Source organism: Salvelinus namaycush, chromosome 15 (assembly GCF_016432855.1).
Source record: "Salvelinus namaycush isolate Seneca chromosome 15, SaNama_1.0, whole genome shotgun sequence".
NCBI classification, from domain to species: Eukaryota; Metazoa; Chordata; class Actinopteri; order Salmoniformes; family Salmonidae; genus Salvelinus; species Salvelinus namaycush.
In genome coordinates this window covers 36947172-36963188 of record NC_052321.1, presented here as the reverse complement: position 1 = coordinate 36963188, position 16017 = coordinate 36947172, and the positions used below count along the sequence as shown (strand labels likewise).

The window sequence follows — 16017 nt, the reverse complement described above, 5'->3', positions numbered from 1 at the left end:
GCCGAAACCGTTCCGAAGAGTTTGTGCATATATTACGACGTCATTTTGTGACGTTTTAGTTCATTTAAGACTTCGGTAAGTTTTTCTCTCTCCGTTGTTCGGGCACACAAAAAATGTCTTGCGGCAAGCCGAAGTCTACGCCCCTTCGTCGGTGATTGGTCAACAGTAGGGATTCTTCAATAAAGTCTTTGTTGTCATTTAACGACAGACGACTCGTATTCATGGACATGTTCTCAATGAGAAATCCTAGGCAAAAATGTAAATATTTATGACAGATTATCTTTTTGAGGAAGTGTATACAGTGTCTCAAATGGACAAACAGTACAATTGCCACTGTTTGCTTGTTTGTCAAGCGAAGGTCTTTTAAGGGAGTATGTGAGCACACTCGTTTGGTTTGCCTAGACAACTTCAGCTAACTGAACGTAAGCATGCTAAAGCCTTTACACTGTCTCCTACTGGCCCTAACCCTGTCTCCTACTGGCCCTAACCCTGTCTCCTACTGGCCCTAACCCTGTCTCCTACTGGCCCTAACCCTGTCTCCTACTGGCCCTGTCTCCTACTGGCCCTGTCTCCTACTGGCCCTGTCTCCTACTGGCCCTGTCTCCTACTGGCCCTGTCTCCTACTGGCCTTAACCCTGTCTCCTACTGGCCCTGTCTCCTACTGGCCTTAACCCTGTCTCCTACTAACCCTGTCTCCTACTGGCCCTAACCCTGTCTCCTACTGGCCCTAACCCTGTCTCCTACTGGCCCTAACCCTGTCTCCTACTGGCCCTAACCCTGTCTCCTACTGGCCCTAACCCTGTCTCCTACTGGCCCTGTCTCCTACTGGCCCTGTCTCCTACTGGCCCTAACCCTGTCTCCTACTGGCCCTAACCCTGTCTCCTACTGGCCCTAACCCTGTCTCCTACTGGCCCTAACCCTGTCTCCTACTGGCCCTAACCCTGTCTCCTACTGGCCCTAACCCTGTCTCCTATTGGCCCTAACCCTGTCTCCTACTGGCCCTAACCCTGTCTCCTACTAACCCTGTCTCCTACTGGCCCTAACCCTGTCTCCTACTGGCCCTAACCCTGTCTCCTACTGGCCCTAACCCTGTCTCCTACTGGCCCTGTCTCCTACTGGCCCTAACCCTGTCTCCTACTAACCCTGTCTCCTATTGGCCCTAACCCTGTCTCCTACTGGCCCTAACCCTGTCTCCTACTAACCCTGTCTCCTACTAACCCTGTCTCCTACTGGCCCTGTCTCCTACTGGCCCTAACCCTGTCTCCTACTAACCCTGTCTCCTATTAACCCTGTCTCCTACTGGCCCTGTCTCCTACTGGCCCTAACCCTGTCTCCTACTGGCCCTAACCCTGTCTCCTACTAACCCTGTCTCCTATTGGCCCTAACCCTGTCTCCTACTGGCCCTAACCCTGTCTCCTACTGGCCCTAACCCTGTCTCCTACTAACCCTGTCTCCTACTAACCCTGTCTCCTACTAACCCTGTCTCCTACTAACCCTGTCTCCTACTGCCCCTAACCCTGTCTCCTACTGGCCCTGTCTCCTACTAACCCTGTCTCCTACTAACCCTGTCTCCTACTGCCCCTAACCCTGTCTCCTACTGGCCCTGTCTCCTACTAACCCTGTCTCCTACTAACCCTGTCTCCTACTGCCCCTAACCCTGTCTCCTACTGCCCCTGTCTCCTACTGGCCCTAACCCTGTCTCCTACTGGCCCTAACCCTGTCTCCTACTGGCCCTAACCCTGTCTCCTACTGGCCCTAACCCTGTCTCCTACTAACCCTGTCTCCCACTGGCCCTAACCCTGTCTCCTACTGGCCCTAACCCTGTCTCCTACTGGCCCTAACCCTGTCTCCTACTGGCCCTAACCCTGTCTCCTACTAACCCTGTCTCCTACTGGCCCTAACCCTGTCTCCTACTAACCCTGTCTCCTACTGGCCCTGTCTCCTACTGGCCCTAACCCTGTCTCCTACTAACCCTGTCTCCTACTGGCCCTGTCTCCTACTGGCCCTGTCTCCTACTGGCCTTAACCCTGTCTCCTACTAACCCTGTCTCCTACTGGCCCTAACCCTGTCTCCTACTAACCCTGTCTCCTACTGGCCCTGTCTCCTACTGGCCCTGTCTCCTACTGGCCCTGTCTCCTACTGGCCCTAACCCTGTCTCCTACTAACCCTGTCTCCTACTGGCCCTGTCTCCTACTAACCCTGTCTCCTACTGGCCCTAACCCTGTCTCCTACTAACCCTGTCTCCTACTGGCCCTGTCTCCTACTGGCCCTGTCTCCTACTGGCCCTGTCTCCTACTGGCCCTAACCCTGTCTCCTACTGGCCCTAACCCTGTCTCCTACTGGCCTTAACCCTGTCTCCTACTGGCCTTAACCCTGTCTCCTACTGGCCCTAACCCTGTCTCCTACTGGCCCTAACCCTGTCTCCTACTGGCCTTAACCCTGTCTCCTACTGGCCCTAACCCTGTCTCCTACTGGCCCTAACCCTGTCTCCTACTGGCCCTAACCCTGTCTCCTACTGGCCTTAACCCTGTCTCCTACTAACCCTGTCTCCTACTGGCCTTAACCCTGTCTCCTACTGGCCTTAACCCTGTCTCCTACTGGCCCTAACCCTGTCTCCTACTGGCCCTAACCCTGTCTCCTACTGGCCCTAACCCTGTCTCCTACTGGCCTTAACCCTGTCTCCTACTGGCCCTAACCCTGTCTCCTACTGGCCCTAACCCTGTCTCATACTGGCCTTAACCCTGTCTCCTACTGGCCTTAACCCTGTCTCCTACTGGCCCTAACCCTGTCTCCTACTGGCCCTAACCCTGTCTCCTACTAACCCTGTCTCCTACTGGCCCTGTCTCCTACTGGCCTTAACCCTGTCTCCTACTAACCCTGTCTCCTACTGGCCCTAACCCTGTCTCCTACTGGCCCTAACCCTGTCTCCTACTGGCCCTGTCTCCTACTGGCCCTGTCTCCTACTGGCCCTGTCTCCTACTGGCCCTAACCCTGTCTCCTACTGGCCCTAACCCTGTCTCCTACTAACCCTGTCTCCTACTAACCCTGTCTCCTACTGGCCCTAACCCTGTCTCCTACTGGCCCTGTCTCCTACTGGCCCTGTCTCCTACTGGCCCTGTCTCCTACTGGCCCTGTCTCCTACTGGCCCTGTCTCCTACTGGCCCTGTCTCCTACTGGCCCTAACCCTGTCTCCTACTGGCCCTAACCCTGTCTCCTACTGGCCCTGTCTCCTACTGGCCCTGTCTCCTACTGGCCCTGTCTCCTACTGGCCCTAACCCTGTCTCCTACTGGCCCTGTCTCCTACTGGCCCTGTCTCCTACTGGCCCTAACCCTGTCTCCTACTGGCCCTAACCCTGTCTCCTACTGGCCCTAACCCTGTCTCTTACTGGCCCTAACCCTGTCTCGTACTGGGGCTTCTTCTCTTTACTTCTCACACAGATAAACTTGACTGGTCTGGATCCCCACTGAGATGCTACCTCAGTCCATGGCTGGGACCCAGATGTCTACTCATATACTGTGAGTGTGTGTGTGTGTGTGTGTGTGTGTGTGTGTGTGTGTGTGTGTGTGTGTGTGTGTGTGTGTATATATACTGTATGTGTGTGTGAATGTGTGTGTGTGAGTTCAGATAAACATGACTCCTGTGGTTCTTCACCGGCAAGCTCAACATGATCTCATCATTTCCCTTCGAAATTCAACGTATTTTGGATAAACATCTTTTCGAGACGCATTCATTCCTCGTGGTCACAGGGTTGAAACAGAAACAACTCAAATGTTTAACAGTTTAGTCATTCATTCTGAGTGGTGAAGTTTCAGGCTATGGTTTGGTGAAGGCTTAAAACAAAATAATTAAAAACAAAGCGTTGTTTCCGTCTACTATCATCAGGTATTGTTACGGCTTGCTAGATAATTGTGAACTGTGGTGGCGCAGTGGCCTAGTCTGCGTGCTCCGGGCATCACAGTGTTCACGCCCAGTCCTGGGCAACCGTTTCTCTTTGTTTTTGTGAGTGCCGAGGAAGGCATATATCGACGTTGCGTTGACCTTTTCCAAACGTCCTAAATCGAAGTCTACTTCTAGTGATCAGGCTGGTGAAGCTACCTCTCTCTCTCTCTCCCTGGGACCCAGATGTCTTCTCCTCATGTACTGTGACCCCTCGGCCCTTGGATCACACTGTGGTGATCAGACTTCTGGGCAGGAAGTACGGCATAAAACTAGCTGACGAAAGACCCGAAGATGGGTGATAGAAGGGTCAACTAGTAGTAGTAGAGGAATAGGACAATAAAGAGCTTCAGTGGTGTCCGTGAACATCCCTTTTTGAACCAATGTCAACAGAAAGAGCAGAAAACGAATATCCGAGCTCAAAACCCACCATGCTGATGATGATTCGCCTACCATGCTGAACATTTGACATTTACATTCTAACCATTCAGCAGACGCTCTTATCCAGGGGCGACTCACATTTAAGTCGCACTTAAGATAGCTACGTGAGTGAGACAACCACCTAGCTATCTTAACCACATATCACAGTCATAGTAAGTACTGAACTTCTTGAAAATATGTGGAAGGTACAGGTTGAGCGAGAGGAGATCAAAGCAAGAGAATAAGTGCCGAGCACAAGCCAGGATCTCTAGAGATAGCACAGTACATACTAGCCCCAGCTCAAAGGACAGGAAAGTAAGCACCACTTTGAAGTGAGGAAACGTTGCGTGGTTTTGGAGACTTCTCCGACAGTGGGGGTGACTTGGCTAGAACGCACGCACGCCCGCGCACACAGACGCACACGCTCTCCGGAAAAGAAGACAACTTTCCTACGCGTTTCCTTGGTCCTTGGCGAAACCCGAGCCTCTATATTACTGCCGATGACTATCCCTTCTTCTCCTCTCCTCCTCGCTCCCCTGCCTCCCAAGGCCCAGCGCTTTGTGTGAGTGTGAGTGTGTGAGAGAGAGAGAGAGAGAGAGAGAGAGGAGAAATGTGAAGAAGGTTCCAGATGCCACCAGGTGTCCCCGAGACGCTGGAACAAATGAGTTTTCATCAAGTCCCGTACTGCCTCTCTAAAACGGCTCATTTCAGACGCAGTTGTAGTATTTAAACAATTCAATCTTTGTAACATAATGCGTTGCGGTGTTTGTAACTCTGACACCTCCTAGGTAGCGGTCCTGTTAAACACCCGTGTCATCATGTGTAGTGGCAGGAGCAGCAACAGGGAAGTAAGTAGAGCTAGTGGGAGATCCATGGGAGAGACAGGACTGGCCTGCAGTGCTGCAGCAAGGAGAGGATCGGATGAGGATGACAGTAGCTATCCATCCAGTTACCTTCCTTAAACATAGGCCTAGTGGATGCTACTTCATAGGCAAAGACAGTCAATCCAACTAGGACGCAAGTAAGAAATGCAACCGGCGATTCTCTTGAAATAACAGGTCGGATATATGATCAGATCACGCCAGACAAGAGTGGATATGGTCCACAGATGGAGGAAGAGGCAGGTGTTATGTAGTGAGCTTACTGGGCGGTCCGTTGGGTTAGGAGGGGAAGAGTGGCAGAGGCAGGGATGAGTCGCAGTGCAGGGGCATTGAACACGAGGAGAGAGGAAGTACATTTCTCACACACACACACACACACACACACACACACACACACACACACACACACACACACACACACACACACACACACACACACACACACACACACACACACACACACACACACACACACACACACAAAGGATAAGATACTGTAAGTAGCAACGCCTTCTCCCTACTCTATATGGTCCGTATTGACTCCACGACGTGGGTGAAGGGGGCTCGAGACGGAGTTTTCCACACCGTCAGAGGGGACTCTCTTTGAGGAGTCTTTCAGGGTATAGAGGTTTAGGAGGAGACTTGACTGCTGCTGACCTGCGTGTTCCTTTACAAGGAAGGATCAGCTATCGGCCCCTCAGAGCTTTTGTGGCCTGTTGTTTGAGCACCGTGTCAGGGATTCCTCCAGGAGGGCAGCAGGGTTCACACAGCAGTCGGGGGTGAGAGGGGGAGGAGAGAATAAGCCCCAGGCTGTGTCTATATACGTGCAGACACACACACGTTACTTACAGGACAGGACGTCATCTGTCAAAGGCCCTCGTCAAAGATTGTTATCCACTAGCCTTCTAGCAGAGACATACTTGCATCCATGCTGGGATCAAATGGAGGCTGAGTTGTCATGGATACCGTCGTGAGGCAAGGGGTAACCCCAGGTTTTTCTAATCAGGGACCAGAGTTGTGTCTCTGCTGGACTGGTGAGAGAGTGTGTGTGTGTGTATTTGTTACTCATGGTGAGTGAAGCGTAACTATCCAGACTCCTAAGAATCTAAGAAAGATATACTTAGAGGGTTTTTACTTCCATACTTATGTCACAGGGGTATATATATTTTTTCTTTAACCTTTATTTTACTAAGCAAGTCAATAGCAAATTCTTATTTACAATGACGGCCTAGGACCAGTGCCCCTGCCATGTTCAGGGGCAGAACGACAGATTTTTACCTTGTCAGTTCGGGGATTTGATCTAGCAACCTTTTGGTTACTGGCCCAACGCTCTAACCACTAGGCTACCTGCTGCCCCTGTATATAAGGACAGGGAGAGGGGTATATAAACAGGGAGAGGGGTATATAAGGACGAACCGTGAAGCATATATGAGAAGTGCAGACAGGCAACTAAACATAGAATAAGAACCCACAAACTACCCAAGGAATATGGCTACCTAAATATGGTCCCCAATCAGAGACAACGATAAACAGCTGCCTCTGATTGAGAACCAATCTAGGCAACCATAGACATATAAACACCTAGACTTACAAAAACCCCTAGACAATACAAAAACCCCTAGACAATACAAAAACTAAACTAACCACCCTCGTCACACCCTGACCTAACCAAAATAATAAAGAAAACAAAGATAACTAAGGTCAGGGCGTGACATGTTCAGAGGAGACTGTGTGAATCAGGCCTTCACGGTCAAATTGCTGCAAAGAAACCACTACTAAAGGACACCAATAAGAAGAAGAGACTTGCTTGGGCCAAGAAACACAAGCAATCGACATTAGACCGGTGGAAATCTGTCCTTCCGTCTGATGAGTAAAAATGTGAGATTTTTGATTCCAACCGTCGTGTCTTTGTGAGACACAGAGTAGGTGACCGGATGATCTCCGCATGTGTGGTTCCCACCGTGAAGCATGGAGGAGGAGGTGTGATGGTGTGGGGGTGCTTTGATGGTGACACTGTCAGTGATTTATTTAGAATTCAAGTTACACTTAACCAGCATGGTTACCACGGCATTCTGCAGCGATACGCCATCCCATCTGGTTTGCGCTTAGTGGGACTATCATTTGTTTTTCAACAGGACAATGACCCAACACACCTCCAGGTTGTGTATGGGCTATTTGACCAAGAAGGAGAGTGATATAGTGCTGCATCAGATGACCTGGCCTCCACAATCACCCGACCTCAACCCAATTGAGATGGTTTGAGATGAGTTGGACTGCAGAGTGAAGGAAAAGCAGCCAACAAGTGCTCAGCATATGTGGGAACTCAATGATGGCCAACATCCCCAGACTAACATCACTATTATTGATGTCTTTGATATTATTGATCTCTTTGATGTCTTCACTATTATTGATGTCTTCACTATTATTCTACAATGTAGAAAATAGTAAAATATAAAGAAAACCCCTTGAATGAGTAGGTGTCCAAACTTTTGACTGGTAGTGTGTATGCAGAGGGTGGGACCTACAATGCAACAGGATCCTAACATGAAGGGAGCTGTCGGCTCTTTAGTCCTCTCTAATGTGCTTGTGTGAGTGTGTACATACATGCGTGTCTCTCTCCCTCTGTGTGTATGTGTTTAGTCCTCTCTAATGAGGGAGCAGCGGCCCAGGGTCCCAGCGTCGGGCCGGCCAGCCTAGCGACCTGCCTGATCAGAGTCAGATGGCCCAGCCCCGGAGCACACTGCACCCCCCAAACCCCCCCCCCCCTGCCCAGAGCGCCGCCCGACACCCTTTGTTACCTCCAAGTGAGCTGAGACCAGCCCATGAACCATGTAACTAGGTGCTTTCCAGGTTAATGGGGGGCTGTAACGGCACAACCACTGTCTCTGTGGCGTATGCCCATACACACGAACACGCCGACAATGGCCACATTCCTCGTCCTACGGATACTGAGTTCAGGAGGAGTGGCGGGAGGGTTCGGGACAGGGGTAATCCACAGTTTACTATCTGTGCAACTGCAACACTCACTCAGATGTGAGACACGTAGACGGTAATTACTGGAAGTGAGTAATACGAGGGTCAGAGCTAGAGAGAGCTGAGAGAGAGCTGAGAGAAAAAGCTGAGAAAGAGCTGAGAGAGAACAAGAGAGCTGAGAGCGAGAGCTGAGAGAGAAAGAGAGAGAGCTGAGAGAAAGAGCTGAGAGAGAGCTGAGAGAGAAAAAGAGAGCTGAGAGAAAGAGCTGAGAGAGAGCTGAGAGAGAAAAAGAGAGCTGAGAGAGCAGAGAGAGAGAAGAGATAGAGCTGAGAGAGCGAGAGCTGAGAGAGAGAGCTGAGAGAGAGCGAACTGAGAGAGAGAGAGAGAGAGAGCTGAGAGAGAGCGAGAGAGAGAGCTGAGAGAGAGAGAGAGCTGAGAGAGAGAGAGAGAGAGAGAGAGAGAGAGAGAGAGAGAGAGAGAGAGCTGATAAAGAGCTGAGAGAAAGAGCTGAGACAAAGAGCTGAGAAAGAGCAGAGAGAGAGCTGAGCAAGAAAGAGAGAGAGCGTGTGTGTGTAACAGGGGTCAGAACTAGGGCTAGCCAGTAAAAACCCCAGGGAGTCCAACTAAAACAACACAGGACACAGGCAGCAGCATCTGCTAACAGCCAGCCTTGAGTTCCACAACACATTGCTCTCATCTCTTATCTTTCTTTATCGAAGGGAAAATAAATAGATAAAAATAAATAAATTATTCTGACTGAGTGATCACTACTTAATTTCTGTCCTGAAAAGCTCATTGCTCAAATCTTGTTGAATGGGAAAGGCTTGTCTACGGGAGACAGAAAGGCCTATTATTTGAGTCACTGTGCATGTTAAAGATATATGGTCATATACCAGACACTTAGTACTTGTGTCATCATAAGAGTGTTCATTATTCAATCCTAAAAAATTCTAAAATGATAATTAATCAAATATCTGACATATAGGGGAAAGGGTTCCACTTGGGACGCAAACTAGTCTCAACTTTGCTACTGCTCAAGATTCAACCCCCCCGCTCTACTTCATTCTCCCTCTGCTTTCAAACTAGATGGGAGTGGGCCCTCATTTTGGGAAAATGAGTAAACATGAATTTTCAGGTACATATTTAGTCAGGTTTCCCCCCTTCAGAAGAGAAAGTCCATTAAAAATCCCTTTGATTTTTCATGTTTGGCGGCTCGGTGGAAAAAACTTAATTTACTCCAGTCGCCTGAAGTCCAATTTGGGCCAGTGGACATTAAAGACAGGAGCAGGAGCTAACCAGCCAGGCCCTAATAAGAGCCATGCCTGGCCTGGCTGAGAGAGAGAGCAAGAAAGAAAATAGAGCGAGCTGAGAGAGAGCGAGCTGAGAGAGAGCGAGCTGAGAGAGAGCGAGCTGAGAGAGTGCGAGCTGAGAGAGAGCGAGCTGAGAGAGAGCGAGCTGAGAGAGAGAGAGCGAGCTGAGAGAGAGCGAGCTGAGAGAGAGAGAGCGAGCTGAGAGAGAGCGAGCTGAGAGAGCGAGCTGAGAGAGAGCGAGCTGAGAGAGAGCGAGCTGAGAGAGTGCGAGCTGAGAGAGTGCGAGCTGAGAGAGTGCGAGCTGAGAGAGAGCGAGCTGAGAGAGAGCGAGCTGAGAGAGTGCGAGCTGAGAGAGAGCGAGCTGAGAGAGAGCGAGCTGAGAGAGAGAGAGCTGAGAGAGAGCGAGCTGAGAGAGAGCGAGCTGAGAGAGTGCGAGCTGAGAGAGAGCGAGCTGAGAGAGAGCGAGCTGAGAGAGAGCGAGCTGAGTGAGAGCGAGCTGAGAGAGAGCGAGCTGAGAGAGAGCGAGCTGAGAGAGAGCGAGCTGAGAGAGAGCGAGCTGAGAGAGAGCGAGCTGAGTGAGAGCGAGCTGAGAGAGAGCGAGCTGAGAGAGAGAGCAAGAAAGAAAATAGAGCGAGCTGAGAGAGCGAGCTGAGAGAGAGCGAGCTGAGAGAGAGAGAGCTGAGAGAGAGAGAGCTGAGAGAGAGCGAGCTGAGAGAGAGCGAGCTGAGAGAGAGAGAGCTGAGAGAGAGCGAGCTGAGAGAGAGAGAGCTGAGAGAGAGCGAGCTGAGAGAGAGCGAGCTGAGAGAGAGCGAGCTGAGAGAGAGCGAGCTGAGAGAGAGCGAGCTGAGAGAGAGAGAGCTGAGAGAGAGAGAGCTGAGAGAGTGCGAGCTGAGAGAGAGCGAGCTGAGAGAGAGAGAGCGAGCTGAGAGAGAGCGAGCTGAGAGAGTGAGCTGAGAGAGATTGAGAGCTGAGAGTGCGAGCGAGCTGACGAGAGAGAGAGAGAGAGAGAGAGAGAAAGAAAGAAAGAGACCGACCCAGTGGAGGTGTGTGTGTCTGAAGGCCTCATCAGCTACCAGTCAGCCTGGCCAGCTCCAAGCCTCCCACCTGCTAATAGCTTTCAGCTCCTGCTTCTCGGTCCCAATTAGCTAGCTAGTGTGTGTGTGTACATTCTGCTGTGTGTATAATCTAATGTGTAGATGTTCTGAATGTGTGTGTGAAACAGAGAGGGAAAGAGAGAAACTGAGAGTGTGAGTGTATAAGCATGTGTGTGTGTGGGTGTGTGTGTATGTGTGTGTGTGTGTGTGTAGCTTGTCCTTCAGCAGCCAGAAACCTCTTGAAGTTTAAAGAGGCAGATTCAATAAACTTTCCATATTTCTGGCCTTGGCTCGGAGTTCCAGTTCCAAAATAGAAAGAGTTGTCTGTTTATTCCATCTGTTAAAGAAGACTGCATTCAGAGACCTCTGGAATAAGGACATCGAGTGGGACATCGAGTGCAATGTCCTGATGACAAAAAGGGAAATCCCTTTGAAAACAAGACAAACACATAGATGGATACATGGATCCCCAAAGAGCTACTGATTGATTGGGCAGGCAGAGACACACACACACACACCCCCCCCCATTGATGGGCCAGGCAGAGACAGGGACACACACAGGCGCAAAACAGATCAATAACATCTCAATAAAGCTGTCGTTTTTTACGGGTGCTTTTAGCGCTCTTTAAAGAAGGGCATTACAAAGAAAATAGCTCTTGCACTTTTAACCCTGACCCCTGTGTGTGAGGACAGACAGGCTGTGGTCAGCCCTTACCTGTAATAAACCCTCTATAACCTCTACACAGGGCTGTAAATCACACAACAGGCTTGAGAGTATCAGATATCTACTAATACGACACTGCCCGGCCAGTCTCCGTGTGTCTGTGAGGTGTTTGTGTGTCTGAGTGTATTCCTCCAACAACCTTCTCCTTTTATCCCTCCTGCCTTTCCACTCCTCCTCGCTCTTCTCCTCTGGTCGTGGCCTCCATTCCACCTTCACTTTTTAAAAGGCAAGCCTTCGAAAGTTTATTTACCAAGAAACTACTGCTGTAAATGACAGAGAAGCAGCAGAATTTACAGAGGGCGGGTGGAGGGGAGGGTTTTGGAGGGCGGCAGCAGAGGGGACGGGTGGAGGGGAAGGCGCTGGGGTGTGGAGGGGAGGAGAGAAAAGGGCAGAGGGAAGGGTGGAGGGGTAGGGCAGGGGGGGTTGAGGCCTTGCCAGCGGTCTTGCTGGGCCTGTGAAAGACTATAAAGCGTAAGTAGCAGCCCACGACCTGTTTATGGATGGATGGCTGAGTGGCTGTGGTGTGAGGGTCCTGATCACCCTCCTACCCCTCTACCCTCACAGCACTGCCACCGTTACATGAGAGGGAGAGGGGGGACAGGAAAGAAAGAGAGAGAAAAAGAGAGAGAGGGAGAGAGAACAAGAGAGAGAGGCAGAGAGAAAGAGAAGGGAGAAAGAGAGGGGAGAAAGAGAGAGAAGGGAGAAAGAGAAGGGAGAAAAAGAGAGAAAGAGAAGGGAGAAAAAGAGAGAAAGAGAAGGGAGAAAAAGAGAGAAGGGAGGGAAAAAGAGAGAGAAGGGAGAAAGAGAGGGGAGAAAAAGAGAGAGAGAGAGAGAGAGAGAGAGAGAGAGAGAGAGAGAGAGAGAGAGAGAGAGAGAGAGAGAGAGAGAGAGGGAGGGAGAAAGAGAGAGGGAGGGAGAAAGAAAGAGAGAGGGAGGGAGAAAGAAAGAGAGAGTGAGGGAGGGAGAAAGAGAGAGGGAGAAAGAGATAGGGAGGGAGGGAGAAAGAGAGAGAGAGAAAGAGAGAGGGAGGGAGGGAGAAAGAGAGAAAGAGAGAGGGAGGGAGGGAGGGAGGGAGGGGGTGGAGAGAGAGAGAGAGAGAGGGAGGGAGAGAGGGAGGGAGGGAGGGAGGGAGGGAGGGAGGGAGGGAGGGAGGGAGGGAGGGAGGGGGTGGAGAGAGGGAGGGAGGGAGGGAGGGAGGGAGGGAGGGAGGGAGGGAGGGAGGGAGGGAAAAAAACAACAACCCCAAAACTCTGCACTCAGATTTATTTTCTCTGTTTGGTTCTTTTTCAGCAGCGACCCAGAGGCCATGAAAAAAAGGATGGGATCAAATTAAATAATGAGGTAAAAAATTTAAGCGATTTGCAAAACATAAAAACGTATTACTTAAACATTGTGGGGTGGAATGGGTAAATGATGCATTTCATTTTCCACAAAATGGTTTAGGGCTTTGGCATGGGATGCTGCCCACCACTGGGAGAATACAGTGCGGGCCAGATCCAGCCCCACTGAGCTAAGCAGCGGGGGGAAAGCCCTGGTATGAGAAACACTCCAGAATATAGGCCCAACCCACTGGGCGCAGACATCACTTCAACGTCTAGTTTTTATTGACATTTGGTTGAAGTAGTCAACTAACGTGAATTCAACCAAAAAAATGTCACCCTGTCATCAAATCAAACTGTATTGGTCACATACACCTGGTTAGCAGATGTTAATGCGAGTGTAGCGAAATGCTTGTGCTTCTAGTTCCGACAGTGCAGTAATATCTAACAAGTATTCTAACAATTCCCCAAAAACGAAATACCTAATACACACAAATCTAAAGGGATGGAATAAGAATATGTACATATAAATATATGGATGAGCGATGGCCGAGCGGCATAGGCAAGATGCAATAGATGATATAAGATACAGTATATACATATGAGATGAGTAATGTAAGATATGTAAACATTATTAAAGTGGCATTATTTAAAGTGGCATTGTATAAAGTGACTAGTGATCTATTGATTAAAGTGGCCTGTGATTGGGTCTCAGTGTAGGCGGCAGCCTCTCTGAGTTAGTGATTGCTATTTAGCAGTCTGATGGCCTTAAGATAGAAGCTGTTTTTCAGTCTCTCGGTCCCAGCTTCAATGCACCTGTATTGACTTCGCCTTCTGGATGATAGCGAGGTGAACAGGCAGTGGCTCGGGTGGTTGTTGTCCTTGATGATCTTTTTGGCCTTCCTGTGACATCGGGTGCTGTAGGTGTCCTGGAGGGCAGGTAGTTTGCCCCCGGTTATGCGTTGTGCAGACCGCACCACCCTCTGGAGAGCCTTACGGTTGTGGGCGGAGCAGTTGCCGTACCAGGCGGTGATACAGTCCGACAGGAGGCTCTCGATTGTGCATCTGTAGAACTTTGTCAGGGTTTTGGGTGACAAGCCAAATTACTTCAGCCTCCTGAGGTTGAAGAGGCGCTGTTGCGCCTTCTTCACCACACTGTCTGTGTGGGTGGACCATTTCAGTTTGGCTGTGATGTGTACGCCCAGGAACTTAAAACTTTCAACCTTCTCCACTGCTGTCCCGTCTATGTGGATGGGAGGCTGCTCCCTCTGCTGTTTCCTGAAGTCCACGATCATCTTCTTTGTTTTGTTGACATTGGGTGAGAGGTTATTTTCCTGACACAATACTCCCAGGGTCCTCACTTCCTCCCTGTAGGCTGCCTCGTCATCGTTGGTAATCAAGCCTACTACTGTTGTGTCGTCTGCAAACTTGATGATTGAGTTGGAGGCGTGCTTGGCCTGGCAGTCGTGGGTGAACAGGGAGTACAGGAGGGGGCTGAGAACGCACCCTTGTAGGGCCCCAGTGTTGAGGATCAGCGGAGTGGAGATGTTGTTTCCTACCTTCGCCACCTGGGGGCGGCCCGTCAGAAAGTCCAGGACCCAGTTGCACAGTGCAGGGTTCAGACCCAGGGCCTCTAGCTTGATGATGAGCTTGGAGGGTACTATGGTGTTGAATGCTGAGCTGTAGTCAATGAACAGCATTCTTACATAGCTTTTTTCCAGATGGGACAGGGCAGTGTGCAGTGTGATTGCATTGTCTGTGGATCTATTGGGACGGTAAGCAAATTGAAGTGGGTCTAGGGTAACAGGTAAGGTTGAGGTGATTTAATCCTTAACTAGCCTCTCAAAGCACTTCATGGTGACAGAAGTGAGTGCTACGGGGTGGTAGTGATTTAGTTATCTTTGCCTTCTTGGGTACAGGAACAATGGTGGCCATCTTGAAGTATGTGGGGACAACAGACTGGGATAGTGAGCGATTAAATATATCCGTAAATACACCAGCCAGCTGGTCTGCGCATGCTCTGAGGACACGGCTAGGGATGCCGTCTGGGCCAGCAGCCTTGCGAGGGTAAACACGTTTAAATATTTTACTCCGTCGGCCACGGAGAAGAGGAGGGGGGGGGGGCGCAGTCTTTGTTAGTGAGCCGCGATGGTGGCACTGTATTATCGTCAATGCGGGCAAAGAAGGTGTTTAGTTTGTCTGGAAGCGTGACGTCGGTGTCCGTGACGTGACTGGTTTTCTTTTTGTAGGGATTTCTTGTAGACCCTGCCAGATACGTCTCGTGTCTTAGCCGTTGAATTGCGACTCCACCTTGTCCCTGTACTGGGATTTCGCTTGTTTTATTGCCTTGCGGAGGGAATAACTACACTGTTTATATTCAGCCATATTTCCAGAACTCTTTCCATGGTTAAATGCGGTGGATCGCGCTTTCAGTTTTGTGCGAATGCCGCCATCCAGCCATTGGATTTAGGTTAAAAGTGTGTGTGTTTTATAGGGCGACGTACCTGGTCTTCACCACATCTAGAGGGTGCATCAGCAGAATCTCCACCAGACCTGGAGAGAGACGAAAGTAGGACTCATCACAATATTGCTCTTCATTTACCCGAATGTGCACACTTTCAACCTGACAGTCATTTGTTTGGCAAAAGGAGGGCTCCTTTGCTGGCGAACATTGTAAAAAGTAAGAGATGTAGAGATACAATGATGAACCAAACTACAAATGGCAACCGATTTCTGTCACATCTTTCACTTCATCATTACCCAGTCAGCCAGCCAACCTCCGTACCACCCAATCATCATTGGTACCACCCCACAGACCAAACAAGGTGGGATAGACCCACATTAATCATCACACAAATCATATTTTTACCGCCTGACTGTCAAGGGTGTGGTAAGCCTTCTCGGTAGTGACGAGGAAGGCAGTGGTGACTGGTGAGTTGGTTCCCCCCCCAAACAGGCGCTAAGTGGCTATAATCCTATTCGTTGTGATTGTGATGTGTAGCTTAGCCTGGTGCTCCCAGCTGTGTTTGTGCTGTCTTGCCATCTCCTATGGCTGTTGTTATTGTCAAGCAATGAGCGTAGTACCAGGCTAGATGGGCTCAAGTCACCAAACCTCCATGGGTTGTTGGATCATCAATGTAGAGCCTGTTGATCAGTGAGGGCCTCGTGGTCCCAGTCCAACACACATACTTATCTCAGAACCCAGAGCCAAATGGTAATATTCTGTCTGTGAACGAGACACACACACAGTATAACGAAGTACATCTGAGTTAAAAAAAACAAAAAACATTGCGCTCCAACACTGGAGACATTCCGCCTCAATCGGCCATTATAGAGTCAGATTCGTCGTTCTCACTGCA

General features: G+C 50.0%; 1 protein-coding gene across 1 annotated transcript in view; it reads right to left on the bottom strand.

Annotated features, from left to right (window-relative positions):
- slc25a21 (solute carrier family 25 member 21) overlaps positions 1 to 15286 on the bottom strand; it is an 84232-nt gene extending 68946 nt beyond the window's left edge. Inside the window, exon 1 of the mRNA XM_039009846.1 lies at positions 15163 to 15286. Coding sequence (XP_038865774.1) covers positions 15163 to 15191 — 29 coding nt within the window. The 5' untranslated portion in view covers positions 15192 to 15286. The remainder of the gene's footprint in view (positions 1 to 15162) is intronic.
- Between the last annotated feature and the right edge of the window lie 731 nt (positions 15287 to 16017).